The sequence below is a fragment of the Miscanthus floridulus genome, unplaced genomic scaffold, assembly GCF_019320115.1.
Source record: "Miscanthus floridulus cultivar M001 unplaced genomic scaffold, ASM1932011v1 os_1688_1_2, whole genome shotgun sequence".
Classification (NCBI taxonomy): domain Eukaryota; kingdom Viridiplantae; phylum Streptophyta; class Magnoliopsida; order Poales; family Poaceae; genus Miscanthus; species Miscanthus floridulus.
The window spans coordinates 1-21,053 of record NW_027097853.1 but is presented as its reverse complement, the minus strand read 5'-3'; the positions used below and the strand labels follow the sequence as shown (position 1 = coordinate 21,053).

The 21,053-nt window shown below is 43.6% G+C and overlaps 2 protein-coding genes and 1 pseudogene across 2 annotated transcripts; 2 read left to right on the top strand and 1 right to left on the bottom strand.

The window, feature by feature from the left end:
* Positions 1-5,143: 5,143 nt before the first annotated feature.
* LOC136534216 (UDP-xylose transporter 3-like) lies at positions 5,144-8,632 on the top strand. The gene is made up of 8 exons (XM_066526678.1): positions 5,144-5,371; positions 5,463-5,677; positions 6,305-6,489; positions 6,733-6,800; positions 6,880-7,012; positions 7,400-7,561; positions 7,649-7,921; positions 8,275-8,632. The coding sequence occupies exons 2-8, from the start codon at positions 5,554-5,556 to the stop codon at positions 8,389-8,391; spliced, it is 1,062 nt and encodes a 353-aa protein (XP_066382775.1). The 5' UTR covers positions 5,144-5,371; positions 5,463-5,553; the 3' UTR covers positions 8,392-8,632.
* Positions 8,633-8,838: 206 nt separating this feature from the next.
* LOC136534215 (mini-chromosome maintenance complex-binding protein-like) lies at positions 8,839-13,246 on the top strand. The gene is made up of 14 exons (XM_066526677.1): positions 8,839-9,507; positions 9,802-9,915; positions 9,997-10,104; positions 10,222-10,347; positions 10,447-10,491; positions 10,853-10,966; positions 11,070-11,228; positions 11,337-11,408; positions 11,520-11,633; positions 11,758-11,960; positions 12,074-12,209; positions 12,325-12,549; positions 12,715-12,782; positions 12,881-13,246. The coding sequence occupies exons 1-14, from the start codon at positions 9,319-9,321 to the stop codon at positions 12,993-12,995; spliced, it is 1,788 nt and encodes a 595-aa protein (XP_066382774.1). The 5' UTR covers positions 8,839-9,318; the 3' UTR covers positions 12,996-13,246.
* A 507-nt stretch (positions 13,247-13,753) lies between these two features.
* On the bottom strand, positions 13,754-15,732 carry LOC136534214 (uncharacterized; annotated as a pseudogene).
* Positions 15,733-21,053: the final 5,321 nt, after the last annotated feature.

Here is a 21,053-nt window from a genome sequence, read left to right as displayed (position 1 = left end):
GTCGTGGTCGTGGCAGGCGCCAACCCAAGTACGTCCTGATTCATACACATATTCTCCGGCCTGAAAGTTTTTACGGACGGAGAACTGCAGATGCATACCTATTATCTAGAGTAAAAATGAAAAGCAGAAGACAAAAGAAAAAACCTTTCGGTTTGGAAGAAAGGACGCCGGCCATAAAGCTCGCCAAACATGTCTCCATTTTTGTAGTAGTCTAAACCCTAGCCAAGCCAGTAGGCATGGCTGCTAGCTGCTGCCACCGGCCACCCTATGGTCCGTCCCGGTATTATTCATACCCTGGTCCCTTTTTTGTGACGGTGTTTAATTTCTCCTCCTAAATTTTAGTAGCTGTCCTATCAGACGTTTGACATATGAAAGGAGTATTAAATATAGATTAATTATAAAATTAATTGCATAGCTTTCGACTAATTTGCGAGGCGAATTTTTTAAGCCTAATTAGTCCATGATTTGACAATGTAGTGCTACAGTAAATATGTGCTAATGATGGGTTAATTAGGCTTAATAAATTCGCCTCATAGATTCTATAATTTATTTTTTTATTAGTATCCGAATACCCCATATGACACCCTCACGTGACACCTCCTAAATTTTGGTCATCGGATCCGAACACCCCCGAAGCTAGGGATGCATCTCTCATATTCAGTGTGGAGGATGGACAGGAACGTATGGACAGGATCGGGACGGCCTGTTGTGTTGAATTCGAATAAATCTATCTATATATATCCTGCATTATTTATTTATTATGTTAATTGAAGAGATTGCTCCTCCAGTCCAGACCTCCACGGCTCCACTAGCGACGATCGATGACACTGCGAGTGCGTCAGTGTAGATTATTGTAGACGCTGGACCGACGGCGACGAGACGGCCGGAGCGAGGAGAATTGAAGTACGCGCGCGTCGTCGCCATCATCGTGCATGGACTATGCTGCATACTACTCCGTACGAACCTGCATGCATGCCGATCGAGTAGAGCAGGATCGGATGTCGGAGACGACGTGCCCATGAACATTCAGCACAGTGGAAGCTAGGTGAGCACTAGCAGTGTCCATGCCGTCCAGCACTCACTGCACCATTCAATTCAGTGAGGGGAGGGAGAGACCTACGACTAGCTAGCTAGCTCGTGCTGGCAGTGGCAGTGGCAGCCAACAACACACATTGGCCGTAGTACTGGAATGAGCGAGCAAGGACAAGCTAGCTTTTACAGCCAGCATGCCATGCATGCATGCCATCCTCCGTCCATCCAGTCATATGCAGAATCGATTGAGGGCGCGTTTAGTTCGGCAAAGTTTGTACCTGCAAACTTTACATAGTGCACGATTCTTCACTGTAGCATTTCGTTTGCATTTGTGAATTATTGTTCAAACATTGACTAATTAGGCTCAAAAGATTCGTCTCGCAAAGTTAAAGCAAACTGTGCAATTAGTTTTTGATTTCGTCTACATTTAGTACTCTATGCATGTATCGCAAGTTTGATGTGACGGAAAATTTTCTTTTTGCATAGTGCACTTTTGGAGAACTAAGGGCATGTTTAGTTCCAAAAAATTTTCACCCTAAAATGTCACATAGAATCTTACGACACATGCATGGAGTACTAAATGTAGACGAAAAAAAAACTAATTACACAGTTAGGTGAGAAATCGCGAGACGAAACTTTCGAACCTAATTAGTCCATAGTTAGATACTAATTACCAAATACAAACGAACGTGCTACAGTAGCCAAACAGTAGCCAAACCAAAAAAAATTGGGAACTAAACGCGCCCTAAACAAGGGCCAAACGATTCAGAATTCCGACCACCATTGGACTGCAACTGCATGATTGTTTGGCGTCGGTGTCAGCCTCCAACGCCCTGAACAGTGAATGGGCATCTACATGCATGGACTACACTACTGGCTCTGATCTCATCTGAGTCTGAGACTGAGTGAGAGAGGCAGCTAGCGCCGGCCGGCCGGCCGGGAGAGAGCTGAGAGTGTCGGTGGGTTCGGCGACCACCCAACGAAAGCGACCTCCGATTACTTCCTGTAGCAGATGGCAATAAGCAGCAGGTGGAGGCCATCCAAACCCAACCAACTCAACTTGGCTGCGTTCCATTTCATGCTGCTTTAGTTAACTAATCCCAAAGTACAATCGTCCTCCACGACAATGGCGTGCCACCTAACCCACCCTCTTCTTCTTCTCATCCTCCTCTCGCCCATGCATCAATATCCTTCCCCTTCCTCCTTATCCACACGGCCAAACCGATCGAAGAAGGAAAAATACATATATGTTTATCTATATATATCTTTGTTTCGAAGCAGCAACATACACCAACGCCGCGAGAATGATCATCATCATGCATGCCAAGGTGGCGTCCCGTCCTTTTGTGCCCTTTTTCCGTGGGTTTGTTTCCTCATTATTTCTTCTGGCCTGTACGTTGCACTGTATATGAATGTGTCGTTTTCTATAGTCCTTCTGGACATCCGGTCACATATATAAAATGACGTTTTGAGGTGCCTTAGATCACACACTTTGGCTGCAAATTATCTTTAGTCTCTTTTTTTTATAAAAAAATGTTTGGATATCTATGAGTATATTTGTTTAAATATATTTTCACAAACAAACAATTTAATAGATATATATTATGAAAAAGATAGGTCAATGTCTAAAATAATTGACTTCAGAAATTCAGATAGTCCAAGGCGATCTTGTTTATAACTAAAAATAACTTTACACCATTCATCTATATGCGATCCCTTTTACAAACGGCAATTTAATTTTATGAAAACAATACAAATACAGACAATTACATTCACGTGCACACACAACCCTATGAATGTGCACAAACACCACACAGCCCTATGAATGTGCACAAACGCTGTATCCTTATGAGCACCACCTAAAAGCTGGATTGGCAGACATTATATTGCTGGACACGGTACTTATTACTACTAAAAGAATATAGCACTACTAATACTTAGAATATATAAAAAAAAGCACCATGGCAAGTTTTTTTTAGAATGACCATGGCAAGTTTAAAACTTGAACTTAGATGGACAAACTCTATCATAGAGAACCTAATCATCTAAGTTATACCCAACTCGCACACTGACGCCAACTTGGCTACGGATAGTTCGGTTCAAATTAAAGCAACATACTCCCTCTATTCACAAATTTAAGGACTCCAATGATTTAAAATTTATCCATAAATGTAAGCACTTTTGGTCTAATAAATAGCAATGATTGGTCGCTAATGGTTTGTCATTTTATGGCATCGAATAATCCTTTCATTCCAAATAAGTGCATTTCTATGCATGCACCTGGACAAACACTTTTCCAAATGCATACTTAGAAGTTGGAAATGTACTTATTTTGGGACAGAAAATGTGGCCGAATAGACATATTTTAGTTGTGTCGCCCTAACTTAGGTGCTTGATTGAGTGTAAATGTGTTTTTTTCTTGCCCTGCTTAAATTGTTCTAAACTCACAAGTCCTTACATTTGTATAGATGTACCGAGTATGTTTATACTGCCCGCTCTGTCCCAAAATAAATCAATCCATATAATCATCCTAAGTGAAACTATTTCGTGTCATAAATATATGTGCTCTTTTTTTTTGTATAAATTTGTTTAAACTCTCTACAAAATAATTAAATCTGGGACATAGGGATTAATAAAAAAGAACTTATGTTCTCTAGGGCCAAGCACTCCTATACTGCTACATATTTCAAGTGCTAGAGCAACAGAGAGGTACAAGGACTCGTTTTGATGGCGGCATTCATAGCCCAATTTGGTGATGAAAATGAAGTGGTACTTTCGTGGAGTATGGATCACCGCGTTGGCGCGTTGAGATTCCCGCAAACATGCAAGATCCTGGCGCAGTGAGCTGTCGGAGCCTTGGCCCTGAATTTCACGCATGTACTATTTCTTGATGCTATCGACTGTGCAGAGGGGGGCAAGCAGCAAGGACACACTTGTGTCTGTGCTCCATAAACCCATGCACCTACAAATTGTACCGCCAAAAGAGCATCGCAACTTTTCACAAAAGCAACCAAAGGGTGGGTTCTTGACAAGACACAGTACAAATTTCAACTGGAGGTGGACCGGTACTGTAAAATTTCGTTTTCACCTTAGCCCGTGTTTAGTGGGTGGAAAGTTAAAAATTTGGCTACTGCAGCACTTTCGTTTTTATTTGGTAATTAGTGTTCAATCATAGACTAATTGGGCTCAAAATATTCGTCTCGTAATTTCCAATCAAACTGTGCAATTAATTTTTTTTCGTCTACATTTAATGCTCCGTACACGTATCGCAAGATTCGATGTGACGGGTACTGTAGCATTTTTTGGGAAAACTTTTCACGAACTAAACAAGGGCTTAGTCGTCTCAGACCGACGCGTGTCAAATTTCATGTGTTAACAACTATCTTAGTACAGATTAGTGGACTATATATTTTTTTTTGGCAGAAAAAGAAATATTTGAGCATTATTTTTTTGATTGGTTGACAACGAGTAAAGGGTCAATTAGATACCAAGATGGCCAAAAGTTAAGTGGCATCCACTAAGCAAATACAACCTCACTATATAGTATTCAACAAATGGGAGATGATAGCCTCCATTCACATATAAGAGTACTCTATTAAAAAAACACATCACAATACGCCGACAATATGAAATTATCTATCAATCAGTCGTACGAGGCAAATGAAGTACTCTTATTAAGTATTTGGACCTAATTTGAAACAACAATTGACGTCCTGTTCGTTTGAGCTTGTTTGGTTTATAAACCGTATCTTTTTAGCCAACGAACAGTACTTTTCTCTCACACCAAATCAGTCAGTATTTTCCGCCATGACTTATCAGTCAAACAAGCCCAAACGAACATGGCGTGAATCTCGCCAGCTCGTATTCGAGTTGAGTCCACCAAACACCTCACCAAACAATATATACTTTCAAATACAAAAAATTACAAATCTCATTAAACACGTGCAAAGTACATTACATTCCAAAGTCCAAACCAAATTGACCCTAAGAAAACTCCTTGATCACCCCTGACAAAAAAGAAATATTACACATCTGCCCCACAGCAACCACCACCAACCCGAGGTGACCATATACTCGCAACAATATCTTTTCTTTTCTTTTGTATAAAACACCCGTCTCCGTCTCCGTCTCCGGTGAGCAGGAGAGGGGGGAGGGAGGAGGCCAAGGACGCAGCCGCGAAGCCAAGCCCACCGATCCAGCCCCTGCCGCCCTGCCCCAGTTCGTTTCTCAGATCCCCGTGCCACTGCCAGTCCCGCGCTCAGCTCAGATTCACGAGCTCGTCTCCCAGAGTCCCAGATCTTGCCTGTTTGACTGAATTCTGTTCTTTGGGAGCAAAGAGGTAGTTTTGGCCGGAAAGGCCGGCTCTTGGCTGCTTCCTGGTGTTCTTGCTGCGGTTGCTTGATCGAAATGTGACCTTTTGTGCTTCGCAGGTGCTGGTCGGCGGCGTGGTTTGGTGCTTTGGGGCCGGCGAGTTTTTGGGTTTTACAGCTCTGCGTGTCCTCTTGCTGCGGCGGGGTGGAGATGGGGGTGGCGGGGGAGAAGTTCCAGCTGGGGACGGTGGGGGCGCTCAGCCTCTCGGTGGTGTCCTCCGTCTCCATCGTCATCTGCAACAAGGCTCTCATGAGCTCCCTCGGCTTCAACTTCGGTATGAGATCCAATCTTGTCCGAGATGCTTGGCTCCTTTCCGGTCAGCTACTGTTTAGCTCTTAGATGCTTCTGCTCCATGTTTTTACTCGTATGCTGTCTGCTGAGGCACGAGGTCAAGATTAGTCCACGCGGGTTTAGGGAGCAGTGGGAATTGGTGGGTGCTGCACAACTGCACAACGGCTTTGTGCTGTGAATTGGTACGAAGAGACTGGTGCTGCGAGAGATTTCACAGTTTCAGGGGCAAGCGCAAATTAGCTTGACTATCTGTGGATCGAATATTTGGTGTCCTGAGTTGGAGAATGAGTGAGCTGTGAGTTCATATGATAGGGCTAAGGTGACTTACTGGAATTGGTTATGCCGTGGAAAAGGGGCTGGGTTCAGCTTAAGTGATACCAAAATGGTCTCTGTGATCTTTAGCAGTAAAACACGTCGTACTTTTGCTATTGATTGCACATGGATATGTTTTAACCGTTTGATCTATTTATGGAATCCGATCGCATTAATTTACATGGATATTTTGTGTCACCATGTGTCGTCAAGTGATAGTCCGTCTATAAACAGACAATAATAGCAAAGGAGGCAGGTTTTCCTCAAGTGTTAATGAAATGCGGTATTTGTTTCGCAGCCACTACTTTGACAAGCTGGCATCTCCTGGTTACGTTCTGCTCTCTCCATGTGGCATTATGTATGAAGCTCTTTGAGCACAAGCCTTTCGATGCAAGGACCGTCATGGGATTTGGAGTGCTCAATGGCATATCGATCGGACTTCTTAACTTGAGCCTGGGTTTCAATTCTGTTGGTTTCTATCAGGTATACACCCTTTTTTTTTCTCTAATTCTGTTTGTATTCATCCAAACTTAAGGTTTACTGGGTGATCTGGCACTAATTTCTTATTCGGCGCCCATAAAATGATGTACTGTCATCAGTAAAGGTATATCAGGATGGGCCAAAAATGTCCTAGAAACATGGTTTCAGTTTGACGCTATTAATGCCACTCCATCTCACATCCTAATCACTCCACCAAATTCATAACGAAATATTGTGCATGTTCAGATGACAAAGCTGGCTATTATTCCCTGTACTGTTATATTGGAGACCCTTTTCTTCAGGAAGAAATTTAGGTTTGTTTGTAATACATTATGTGCTTTATGCAGCTCAATAATATATCATCTAATCATTTCCACTGACCTTACTGTGCAGTCGGAATATCAAGCTCTCCCTTAGTGTGCTCCTTGTTGGTGTTGGTGTTGCAACTGTAACTGATCTGCAACTCAACACTGTGGGATCCGTACTGTCCCTGCTGGCAATCATCACAACCTGTATTGCTCAGATCGTATCCTTTCAATTGGACATATACTCATTATTTTCTTTTATGTGGTACATCTGTCACAGAATCATTTGCACGCTACAAACTTTGCATGTGTTTGAGGTTGTTAATATTACAAAAAAGGGGGCAAAGCGCTAATATGTCAATAGAAGCTAATTCTTCCTCTACTGTATTATTTAGTTTACCTGTTGAGCATAAATTTCAAACTTGTTATACATTGTCGTGTTTAGTATTGTCATCAGCTTATTGCACATCAGCACAATCATCTTAATGTGGTGATGTGCATATTTCCAGCACATTTCATTAAAAAGGGGATTGTTGCCACTGAAGAAGCCTTTAATTTGACTATTAGTGTCCTGTGATGTATAAGTTGAGTCCTTAACAAGCCATCAGATGACAAATACAATACAGAAGAAGTTCAAGGTATCTTCAACGCAGCTTCTGTACCAATCTTGCCCATACCAAGCATTGACTTTGTTCCTTATCGGTCCATTCCTTGATGGGTTTTTGACTAACCAAAATGTCTTTGCTTTCGATTACACAACTCAAGTTCTGGTAAGCATTAAATCAGGCTTTGGGGAGTTTACGTTAATTGTTGATTATTACTTCATCTGATTATGGGTCTGCATTTATTCTCTGCAGTTTTTCATCGTGTTGTCATGCCTGATTTCAGTCTCAGTAAACTTCAGCACTTTTCTCGTGATTGGGAAGACATCTCCTGTAACTTACCAAGTTCTTGGGCATCTGAAAACATGCTTGGTTCTCACCTTTGGCTATGTTCTGCTTCACGATCCGTTTAGCTGGAGAAACATACTTGGAATCCTCATTGCGGTAATTGGGATGGTTTTGTATTCATACTTCTGCACTAGAGAGACTCAGCAAAAACCAGCAGAAGTCTCCCCGCAAGTCATTCAGGTATGTTCTGCAATGGCTAGCTAACTTACATGGATAGTATCGTGTTTTGAGCAGATAAATTCCATGGATAGTATCGGGTTTTAAGCAGATAACATTCGAACAGATAAATTTCATGGAAGTTTGAAACTGAAATTCTTATTAGTCTGGTGACAGAACAGTATCCACGTAGCATGAGTTTCAGTACAACTACTGTCGGATTGAGATCTATAAATCTTTGTTGTTCCATTAATCTTTTGTCAAATCTTTTCATTTGATATGCAACATTTATATTTTTGTGGAAACATTACTATGCTGTTCTAGTTATCTAGAAACTTTCTTGACAAGTTGCATGTCATTGACATCACTTGAAATAGGGTGAATCAAACCCTCTGATCTCGGACTCCCTGAGCGCTGCTGAAAACGGGGGCAGTGCCCCCGACGACGAACCTCTGAAGGTACCAATGTGGAGCTCAAAGTACTCGAAGGCGTGAAGGCTGTTCTGTTACTAGTGTACGGTGTGCTATACAGAATTCAGCTTGGTTAGGAAGATACTAGGGTTGGAAGGCAACCCGGTTCCTGTTCCATTTTTGGCCTTCTATTTTTTTTCTTCCTTTCTGGCATATACTATAAATACATGTTCTGTCAGTGTCAGTAAATGGATCTCGCTCTTGAGAGGATGATACCTCAGCTCGAGACGAGTGATCTGCCTGAAAGCTATTTTCTTATGATCCACTACACATGTGTAACTTGGTAGGTGGACATGATGTCAACAGTAGTAGTTTGCATTCTTTTGTACTAGCATGTATATTTCTCAGTCTTCTGTTCTGTATTCCTCGCGTTACCATCTTCTGCATTTTTCGCCTCCCGTCGCCCGCCACCAGCAGCGTTCCGCGGCCTGGGCTGTCGGCGACTTGCCGCCCTCTCCACGGCTCTCTAAGCCGCTTTCCTCGCCGGAGAAACCTCACCGCGGTGGAGGAGCTCGACGGCAGACAGAAGCTGTGGGCCCACCTATCGGCCTCGGTCGCCCAAGTCCCAACGTCCGTCCAGCGGAGCTGCGGAGGTTGCATTTTGCTTGACGCAAGCGTTCCAGGATGGAAATCTTTTAGGCCCATTGTCCTTGCTTCCAAGAACGTACAGGCTGGGCCTTCATAGGCCTACACATTGTGGATACAGTCCCATTTAGAACTAGGCCTAGTTCGGTTCAGGAGACTTCTTACCCAGCTCAAGCCCAAGAGCAATGGCGGGAAGCGGGCAGGAAACGGCGGGAAGCGCCGCCGCCAGTGGCGCCAAAACCCCCAGCCACTATAACACCCCGCCCCTCAGTCCTCTTCGTCCCCTCGCCTGCCCACCTCCCCCCGCCGTTGCTCCCGAGTCCCAAACCCCAGAGGCCAGCGCGAGAGAAGAAGAGAGAGAGGGAGATGGTGGGGCCACAGTACGATCTCGTCGGGAACCCCTTGGGCGCGGTGCGCGCCACCTTCGAGAGGACGGCCGCCGCCGCCGCGGCGGAGTCCGGTGGAGCCGACCCTGTGGCGGCGTTCCGGGGCAAGGACTGGGGCGCCGGCGACCTCTTCCGCTCCTTCCTCTTCGAGCAAGACGGCCTTGCCAAGGTGAGGATCAGCCCTTGCCCTTTCTGTTTTTTATTTTTGTGTTTTTCCCGGTTACTTTACACTGGTTTACCTATGGATCTGGGTGGCGATTCAAGATATGGATTGACTAGTCGCATAAATCGAGTCATTTAATTTCAATTCATCAATAATCTGCACAAATAAGAACATGCGTTAGGAACTTCTGCTTTCATTTTCATATTCTGGGGAGGAGTAAAGGGTCTCCTTTTTGCTGCACGCATTTTCGTATCGTGTTTCTAAGCGAGGATTCTAATGCCAAAATAAAAACTATTCCAGGTTCCGGTGTTGGATGCATCAAATCTTGGATTGATCAAACCAAACACCCTGGTCCGGTACCGGGGAATGGTTCAGGATATGCTTGGGAATGAGTACTACATTGGTGCTTTCAAGGTAATGGACTGAAGCTCATAAACTCTTGCAAAAACTGCCTTTAGTGCCTGCTAAGGTTATTTTACTGTATCATCTATGTAGGATGGGTCAACTTGGAGGACAAACAAGTACACTGACTTCTCACCGTTCTCAATGCCACATCCTTGTGATTCACATCTTTGGGAGCGTCATCTCTTCCACTGTGTGCCTGTATGTTACTGCTTCCATGGCATTTGTTTTTCATTCTGTAACCCTAAAGGTTTTTTTATCAGCGCACCAGCAGATGGAAATGAGAATTCACCAGGATTTGTAATTGGTGTATTACAGGCACCTGGACAAAATTCTTGGACACTGGAGTCTTCACCAGGACCTGATGTCCGCAGGATGTCAAACTGCTTGGCACCTGAATTAAGAGAGAAAAGGAAGAGAGATGGGGATGATGATGCTATGGATGTATGTTTTTTTACATGTTTCCTGCAAATAAAATGCAGCTATTATTCCTGACACCCACTGTTGAAGTGTTGACATTTAGTGTATTTCTTTCTTCGACAGGTTTCAGAAAATGGGCACAAAGAGTCTTCATTCTGCAAGAAGCCGGTAAGAGTTGACAATTATTTTATTTCAGTTTCACTATTTAAATACTAAATGGTCATGTTTGTCTCATGAACCATATATTCATACTTACTTTCTTATATGTTGATGTGCACACGCCTGAATCTCATAAATGTATGTGTCAGTTTCTTGCTTGTTTTTTTTGTATTTGGAAGCTTCATCTGACAATTCCCCTGAATATATGTCATCCTGCAATTTTCTACTCTGAATATAGGCAGGTATCCTGATAAATTAGGATAGTTGATAACCTGATTTATTTATGCATACCTGCTTATTTTCCTTCTAACATTGTGAAGAATTATATGAACCGGCTATTAATCTGATTTAATCTCTATTCTCTTTGCAGAAGGAAGGCGATGTTCATGTCTCATCCAGTTCAACTGAAGTGGCAGGAACTGTTCCAGAGATGAATGGAGGCGATCATCATATACCTGGAAGCTCATTTTCATGTCTAGTGAAGGTGATGACCTAGAATTTTGTGAATGAAACACAAATGATCAGATTTATTTGGTTTTGTTTTAGTTATCGTATTTACGATTGACTCTTTTATATCTTTGTTACAGATCTATGACATGCCTGAAAGTCAAGTGAAGCTAAATGATGTTATTGAGTTTATTGGTGTATATACATTTGACCCAGAACTTGCTGCTCCTAGTGACAACCCAGATGATATAATGTTAGACCTCATGGAAGATGTAACAGTTCAGTTGCCTCCGAGCAAGGTATGCATATACATAGTACCTGAGGTCATGTATAACACGGGAAAATGTTAGTTTATCTTTTGCTATTTTTTTTCCTTAAACTTTTGATTCCTTTAAATGATTATACAGGTGCCACGTCTTCACTGTTTGGTATGGGGAAAATTATCATCCCACGATTTTATTTCAAGGCCTGTTGTTGAGGTAGATATTACCAAATTTGTTGTCATGAAATCTGTAGTGTGTTTGCTACTTTCACCAGCTTTTACCCACTGACTAATAGAACTTATTCTGTTCTTTGTTTTGGTCATGCAGCCTTCACCTAGCCTGTTAAAAGGCATTCGGCAATCTTTGCTCTCACACCTCACTCTCGTGTTAGGCAATGATGAACTTGCAGCCCAGTGCTTGCTGTTGCATCTTCTATCCAGAGTATGTTGTATTTCTAATCTAATGCCCTAACTATAAGCATATTTTAAAAGTTTGCTTTGAGATGATTCTTGCAAAGTCAATTCATACCCAATTACTAAATTATTGCTCATTAATCTTTATGCAGCTTCGCAGTAGGGTGGACGTGGTCACTGTTGGCAGACTCTCCTTGAATTTCACTGGCTTCAACAAGGAAAGTGCTTCCATATTTGGGAATCAACTGTATTCTTTGATCCAGAAATTGGTGCCATATTCACAAGCCATACCTCTGTCAATTGACTATCTCAACTCAGCCACACTTCAACCTAGAAAGGACAACAAGTCAGGAAGGTGCGTGCTTTTAGATTGTCTATTAAGTATCAACAGTATATAAGTATTATATTGACATGAACTTTCATTTAGAGCTAAAATGTAACCTATACTTACCCTAATATTTGCTGTAGGTTGGTCACAGGAGTTCTGCAGCTACCTCAAGGCACTCATCTGACCTTTGATGAGACTCTTCTGCAGACAGGGTCATTGACATGTAAAGGTGTGGAAAATACCATGCTGCTCAAGAATCTGATGGAGTCGCAGAAGGTAATGATCCTTGCAACATTGAACCTAATATTTTAATTCTAGTACTGGTGTTGCTGGCCTTAGGTTAAGTTGAACCGATTATCTGACATTTAAGTTTCTTTGAATTTACTTGCAGGTTGACTACGATTTTGAGTACTACAAGCTGGAAATGACAGCTGATGTGCAGCTACTTACTCTCTCTGAGGGAAAATCAAACATCCTTCCTTCAGACTTGGTAGTGCCTTTCCGGCCATCGTCTGTTCCCACAGTTAATGCAGGTGCTGAGGAAACTGAAAGTTGGAGGTGGTATTTGGCCACAGTAAGGTCTCTTCCTCAGTCCACTGAACCTGAGACTTACCAGGTAAACACCTCTTACTCCATTCTCTATCTAGCAATGGCACTGATCCAAAACCTTGATATAATCTTAAAACCTCGAATATGATTGCAAAAGATGCATATTCGAATATCCAACTATACCACTTTGCATGACATGGTTAATGAGTTGTAACGTTTGCACTTATTGCAGATGATTCAAGATGAAATGGTCAGTGCCATGCGCGATGATAGGAGCTTGGGTTGTTCTGAACTTAGCAGGTCTGTATTAGGGCCACAGTTGAAAACACTAGCCTGGCTGTTTGGTCAGGAAGTCTATGAATCGTTTATGAGCTCATTTCCCTTCCTCTGATCTGCAGATGGCTAACAATGGCACAAATAATGGCCTTGAGCTTTGGCGAGAAGAGTCTTTCTTTGGAGCACTGGCACATGGTGAAGGAGCTTGAGAGGCTTAGAAAGCAGAGGATGCAATGAGATGACGCATCATTAGCATGTTTTTTTACACTCTAATTGTTATGGTGGTATGCTGTTATGTGTATAGTACTAGATGTGTGAATCAAGACATGGATCCAAACCATTTCTGTAACATATGGATGCTATGATGTCTGCTGTGCATTTTCTTGCTCAAATTTGAAATGCACTCTGGGAACCATGGCATGTCGATCACAGATCTGTGATTTCAGGATTGTAATGCAAAATTTCTCTGAATGGGACCACGTAATGGATGTTTTGAAATAAATCAAACCCATCTTTAACTCTGCAAGAATAAGGCTTTTCTAAGTACATTTGCTATGCGCCTAAATATGTTATGTACAGATACACTACAAAAGCCAAAACAAGCAAACCTTTGATTACTTCTAGCTGCAAAATTATAGCAAACAAACATTTTTCTTCCACCTAAATGTATGGAGTTTTTTGGTAGTGCAAGTTTATGAGTGCAATTGCTCAACATTTGTAATCGCTACATTCATTTTATTCAATGAAATGAACCTTCTCTGTATTTTAAATCTCATGTTTCATTATCTCAAAGCAAACTAAAAGTTTTCTTGTCACTTTAATGTTACAGACCATTTGCCAGAGCAACAGAGAAACAAGGAATTCGTAACTCTCAGTTGTTACAAACAATAGATGATACAGTAAAATGCAATAACTGCTTACAACCTCTCAATCTAATGCCGAAGAGATAGGTGTAGCTGCTCAGTTGCTATATAGTTCACAGAAACACTGGATATGGCTCCAAATTTACACCAAAGATTTTTACACGGTCGAATTTTCACCAGTCATTAGTGTTTCAGCAATAGAGGAAGAGAGCTTAAAACAGTCATCTGACTTTCATCGTTTCTCCCCAATTTGATCTCCTAGGCAGATAAGCCGATAAGCCTTATTCTGATTTGCATCATCTTCACAAAATGGCAGACAGAGGCATAGCTTCCATTGATGCTTGTGTGCCTGCTTTGCATGCATGTATCGCAGAGCAGACATCAGTTGTCTCAAGGAATTTCTGACCCTTCACCAGAATCAGTGGGGTATACTTGAGGACCAACCGCTTGCACTGGAGGTATGAAAAGAAGATTATTATGAACAGAAGCTAACAGAGGTAGCAAATGTCAGATTTCAAAGAAAGAGACCCCCTGTTCTGTATATGAAATATTTGCACAAACCTGCAGGGTGCAGGCATCAGCAACAACCTAATTTAAGATACAGTTCTGTAAGCGTTAAAGTTCGAGAACAGCTAAGATGATTGAACTTGGTACATCTTTAGGCAGATTGGAGAAGACAGCTAAAATTAGGAAGCTGAGCTAGCTCAGTTGGTCGATGGCGTGGATGTGTGCCCAGACCATCTAGGTTCAAATCCTCGTTGATGTGAATATTTGGGTGCCTATTTTCTTCTTAAATAAAATGCCACCTAGGTTGGTCTAGTTTTTTTGGGGGCGAAAACAGAAAAGTACAGTAATCACCGAAGTATTTACTTTCTAAAGTGTTTAAACAGTTTAAGGTTTCTCATTTCTTGCTGACTTTTGTTCTCAGATACCATTCAATATAGGCCGATGCACTCATAGCACATCTGAGATTCTTTTTCTTGAACTTAGCTCACCTGCTGTTCATAGTTCTGCGCCTTGCTGCATGTTTTGGTGAGTAGGTCGATTACTTCCAGCTGCAAAATTACAGCAAACAAAGGAAGACATTACAGTATGTACAAAGAACAAAGCAGTACAACGCACAGAATGTCGGCGACGGAGAGTGAAAATATGGCTATTACCTGCGTGTTGGGATCTTTAAGCATGACAAGAATTTCAACAACAACATGGTGGCATAAACCACAAGTACCCTCCCGAGTGGGTAGGCTAATCTTCATCCCCTTCTTGCTGAGATGCATCGATTCACAGAACTTTTCAGGGGTAACCATGGAAACCTCGAGGAAGAAAAGGGGTACATAGTAGTCGACCAGCGTGATGCACTGCAGCAGAGTGAATCATCAACACACCGATAGATTTAAGCAACTGAAAACGTGGTACCCAAGGCCGGATCACAAGCTACACATACCTGCTACTTCAGAGGGGCAAGGCTTGCACATTCATGGTGTAGAATGCTAAGAATTTCAGTCCGTGTTTCGTTTTGTGTGAGATAGAAAAGTGCCTCAGTTGAGTACTGCTCACATAATTTACACAGCTTTCCACTGGATGCAGTTAGACCTAGTCCCTTGGCTGCATCAGGCAAGCTGCCCTGAGCTGAATTGAAGACAAAAGAAAAGATTGATCAGAAGTGCAAAACTTCAGAAGCTTGAGTTTCTATAAGGAATAGCAGCTAAGCTGAAGCTACACCCTCTACGGTGAGTAGAATTGATGGCTTAGACGTAATTGTTTTCTTTAACAGATCACAGGATTAAATGCAAATGCAAACCAAGAAGGAATTTAGGTAAACTAGTTGAAACTATCACTAGACTTGATAGTTATAACCTTATAGGTAGAAGACATTCAGAACAACACTTAGGATTTCATACGTTGTTGCACCTGATCTACTTATAGCAACAGAAAATTCACTGCTATGGACCAGCAACATTCAACAATAAAGAAAAAGAGAGAACGGAGCAAAAATCAATAGATTCAAAACTTACCCAAGATATTAAAATCTCTGCTCTCTGCAACCTCAGTTGATGAGGCTATAGCCAGTGCAAGCACAAACGCGAGCCTCGTTATTGAGCACATTGTACCTGCTTACCAGTTGGTCAGTTGACAGGAACAAAACTAGAAGAAAACTGTCGCAATGAAATCAGCTGTTGCCGATGGATGCAGAAAAGCTGGCTAACTCAAGCTTCTCCATAAAGCCAAAAGGTAAAAGACAAAAAAAAAACATGAAATATATCCTAACAGATCAGTAAAAGTTTCAGATTCAGTCAGCCCAACGTAACGGAAGAACTCAGTTGGCTTCAAGATGTAACTATCTCAGCACAGAGCATGAGCTAGCCCTCCGCATCCAGATTCCAGGCAACAGATTCACGAGATTCAGCTCGCTCCACGCCAGCAGAGTTGCTACTATTTTGGCATCACTCCAGATACGCCTTCGCAGCAGATTCGCAAAGCATTACGCTCGCTTTGCCCTTTACTTTGCCCCTTAGTTTCTTGGGTTATTTGGATTCTTGTCATTACAATTTCATAAGTTTTAAAGAACGTCATTACTATTCTTCTTATTGAAAAACTTCCCATTACTATTCTGTTTCTCCCTCATCCTTGCCCTTTTCTACGTCTGTAGCGTAGCTAGGCCCACCTGCAGGTGCCATATTTCCGTATGTGCCCGTATTGTCCCCTGTACGAGACGATAAGGCTGAGCAGCACGCCCTGTTCTTCTCTGCCGCTCCCGTTCTTCTCTCGCACTCTTCCTCATTCTTCCCCCTTCTCTGCCGCACGCTCGCGCCACCGTCCATTCTTCTCCCTTCATCCCTCCGACCAAATCCTAACCCCATCTCTTTCCGCGGCGAACCAGGCGTGAGCGATGGTGGCGAATCGAGGCGTGGTTGGCGGTGGCGATTGGAGGTGGTTGGCGGCGACGATTGGAGGTGGTGGCGATTGGATCCTGTGATGGCCTTTTGTGATGGCATGTGAATTTCAGGTTGCCTGTAACGCTTGAAAACTAAAACAAGCTGAATTGATGAATTTCTAAACGCATATAATGCTTAGTTTAGATATAGGATGCATGTCATGACCTTTGAACTGAATGTACTGTTAGTGGCCTATTTTCTAGATGTCGAATTACTAAATGTCTGTAATGCTTGAGTACTTGAACAAGCTAAAATGCTACTGTCATTAATATTGTCAGTATGTTGTTGTCATTTTCAGTATGCCTGTGAATTCATGCCGTCAATATGCTTTGCTTGGCACTACAAATTATTTGAAAAACTTTTAGATTTCATTCATTAACTTCAGGCACTGGTACATTCAATAGATAATGAAAGCTTACAACAACTAAGACCAACAGAAGCTACATTGCATACAATTCACTACTTCCAAAGTTTGCTCATAAGACAACCAATAGCTACACCTACATAGACTGCTGCTATAACAACATAATCCATCTTGATCTTCTAAACTTACGCCTTCACCACCGAAAGATCAGTCACAGCATTGTCAAGTTTGTGCTTTATTTCATTGAGTTCTAGCTTCAGGTCCAAAATGAGCTCGACAGACCCATGTCCACCTTCTCCTGAACTCAAATGGCTCACCTTCTTCGATCGATTCTGCTGCTGCTGCTTTGGGTTGCGTAAGAATGCAACATACTGCGCCTCGGACATTATGATGCCACATGTTGTTGGGTGACCCTGCATCTCACAAAACCCTAGCCGTATGAAAAACATCTAAGAAACTCTAAATTGAACATAAATTGACTTACTTTGATGTTGTTTGGGCACTTGACGAAGATCTTGTCATAAGTGGCACGCTGATTGCTTCTAATTCGTACCAACTGAACTTGGCAATCCGGGCACTCTACGGGTGGGTGCAGCGCGCGGGCTCTTGATCCCCCAGTCCGCCGAGCTGGAGCTGGCCGCCACCGCTCCACTAACCAGGCCTCCACTCATCTGCGGCAATGGCAGGTGGCGCGAGCGTCGGCGGCGAGATGTGCAGAAGGCGATGTTGTTAGGGTTTGTCTTCGTCGCCACCACCTCCAATCGCCGCCGCCAACCACGCCTCGATTCGCCGCCACCGCTCATGCCTGGTTCGCCGCGAAAAGAGATGGGGTTAGGGTTTGGTCGGAGGGATGAAGGGAGAAGAATGGACGGTGGCGCGGGCGTGCGGACAGAGAAGGGGGAAGAATGAGGAAGAGTGCGAGAGAACGGGGGCGTGCTGCTTAGCCTTATCCTCTCGTACAGGGGGTAATATCGGCACATATGGAAATACAACACCTGCAGGTGGGCCTAGGTACGCTCCAGACATAGAAAAGAGCAAGGGTGAGAGGGAAGCAGAATAGTAATGACAAGTTTCTAATAAGAAGAATAGTAATGGCGTTCTTCAAAACTTGTGAAATTGTAATGGCAAGAATTCAGATAACCTTATTTTAAGTAGCTTCCCGTTCCGAAGAATTGGAGGTTCTTTGATTCAGGAACAGGGGTCGAACTGGACAGAGCGAATCAAGAACCGAGGGCGGCGGTAGTATAGATAGCACAGAAGAAGCTAATATGTATGGATGAGGATGAGGAAATCAAGATGCAGCTCACCTGGTTGACTCCCGACTCTCCTCTCCTCCGTTGTCCTGTTCTTGGAATTGGAACGGGAGGGGGAAGGAGAGCTGCAGCTTGGAGTCTTCCGGGAGTTGTTAACTTGTTATTACTAATTTTCTTTGTTTTCTTAAAGCTTCAGGTTACATTAGGAGGATGCATCAGCATGTGAGATTAGAGAAGTGGGTGTGGGTGGGAAACCTTGAAGACTACGCTTCTGTGGTGGCTAGGAGGGGGTAGAAAGGCATAATCTTTTCTTACAAGGGTAAGGTTGAACTGATGGTTGCAGGGGAAAAAAGGTGAGGCGAAAAAGACAGCAGTATATAGCAAATTTAGTTTTAGCTTAATAAACTTGCAGGAAAATTACAGCGCAGACCATCAGTTGCTTCTTCTTTTCTTTGATAACCATTATATGTCTGCTAGAGCTGATGCAAGGCAGTCTAATAATACAGACTATAGTGCCTCAGTGCATGTCACATTGCAATGGGGGATTCTTGACTTTTCACAATCCCTATCTTTTTTCGAACACTCCAGTTTCATTTTAGTGTTTTTGTGTTCAATATAGGCAAAAAATAGGTAACTTACCAACGAAGGAATATTCCAATGAAAATGTTTGGACGCGGGCATCTGTCCCGTCGGACGTGGCTTCCCACTCCGCTTCGCCCCTCTCTCTAAAATAAACTCTGCCTCGCCCGCCTCTCTCATAATAAAAAAAATCTTGACTCTGTCTCGTGCCGTCGTGGCTTCACCACGCCGTGTGGCCTGTCCGCCCGCCCCAGTCCGCCGTGCCGCTGCCACTATCCCCCGCGCTGCTGCTATCTCATGCCGCGGCCCACTCCGACGTGCCGCCGCCGCCATGCCCTGCAGCACCTCCATTCCCCATAGGGAGGAGGAATCCTTTTGTCAAGGTACGCTGCCAGCCGCCCCACCGACTGCAGGTGCTGCTGGACCCGGTCGTTGGTGCCTCACCCTCCGCCTCCAAGGTCATGCATGTGCTCGACGACTACAGTGGCGCCTCTATCCCTGTGAAAGCTCTAGTTTGGTTTTGGTTAATTGATGAAACCCTAAGTGCTAACCTAGTTTATCAAAGTGATTATGAGATAGGTAGCACTACTCCAAGTGATGAAACAATGGCGAAGATCATGACGATGGTGATGGCATGGTGATGATCAAATGCTTGAACTTGAAAAAGAAGAAAGAGAAAAACAAAAGGCTCAAGGCAAAGGTATAAATAGTAGGAGCCATTTTGTTTCCGTGATCAAGACACTTAGCGAGTGTGATCATATTTGGGTTAGATAGCCGTACTATTAAGAGGGGTGAAACTCGTATTGAAATACGATTATCAAAGTACCACTAGATGCTCTAACTCATTGCATATGCATTTAGGATCTAGTGGAGTGCTAACATCCTTGAAAGTATTTGTGAAAATATGCTAACACATGTGTACAAGGTGATACACTTGATGGTTGGCACATTTGAGCAAGGGTTAGAAACTTCACCGGTAGAGTGTCCGCTCGTAGAGTGCGGACAGTCCTGACAGTGCCACCGGCGCCCTATACAGAAAAGATAGGAGTTCATAGAGTGACCGGATGCTGGTGGCGCAGTGTTCGGACGCTGGGGTCCTGCGTCCGGTCAGTAGCAGCAGTGAGCACGCGTCTCGGTCTTGTGATCGGACGCTGGAGCGAAGAGTGACCGGACGCTGGCAGGGTGCGTCCGGTCAGTGCCGACGTACGCTGACATGAGGCGCACAGACGAAACGTTGAGTGATCGGACGCCGGGTGAGTCCGGTCGAGCTTGACCGGACGCGTCTAGTCGTGAAATTTCGCGTTTGGAACCTTACTGGAAACGACCGGACGCTGAGGTCCTATGTCCGGTCACTTTCTAACTGACGTGTCCGATCATCACTTGACCGTTGAGATCGGGCGATTGGCGTTTGAAGCCAATGACACGTGGCAAGCATCGGGCGACCGGACGCTGGGGTCCTGCGTCCGATCACCTCGTGTTGTGCCCAGTGAAGGGGTACAATGGCTCCATTTTATGGGGACTTCTATTTAAGCCTCATGGCTGGCTCAAGCTCATTCTCTTGCCCATTTACATTGATATAGCAACCTTGTGAGCTTAGCCAAAGCCCTCTCACTCATCTCCATCATTGATTCATCATCTTTGTGAGATTGGGAGAGAATCCAAGTGCATTGCTTGAGTGATTGCATCTAGTGGCACTTGGCATTCGTGTTTCGCTGTGGGATTCACTTGTTACTCTTGGTGGTTGCCGCCACCTAGACGGCTTGGAGCAGTGAGGATGGTTGAGCGGAGGTTGATGATTGTCTCCGGCTCCGATCGTGGTGATTGTGAGGGGTCTTGTGCCTTCACCGGCGGAGAGCCGAAAGGTAACTCTAGTGGATTGCTCGTGTCATTGAGTTACCTCACTTGTGGGTATGTTCTTGCGGTGTCTAATTGTGTGGACGAGGTTCGTGCAATACCTCTTAGCCACCAAACCACCAAGTGTTGGTCGACACAACGGGGACTAGCGTGTCGACAAGCACGTGAACCTCGGGAGAAAAATTGGTTGTCTCTTGCCCTTTGGTATTCTTCCGGTGATTGATTTAATATTAACCTTGTGATTGGTTCACTCCACTACACGGCGGTATAATCACCCTACTCACTCATTTATATTCTTGCAAACTAGTTGTGGCAAGCTCTTTAGTGTAATTAGAATTGAGAGCTTGCTTTGTTATTTTAAGTTCATCTAGTGGAGCTCTTTAGAGTAACAAGATTGAGAGCTCTTAGTGAGTAGTAGCATTGCAAGTTGTGTGCCTGGTAATCAT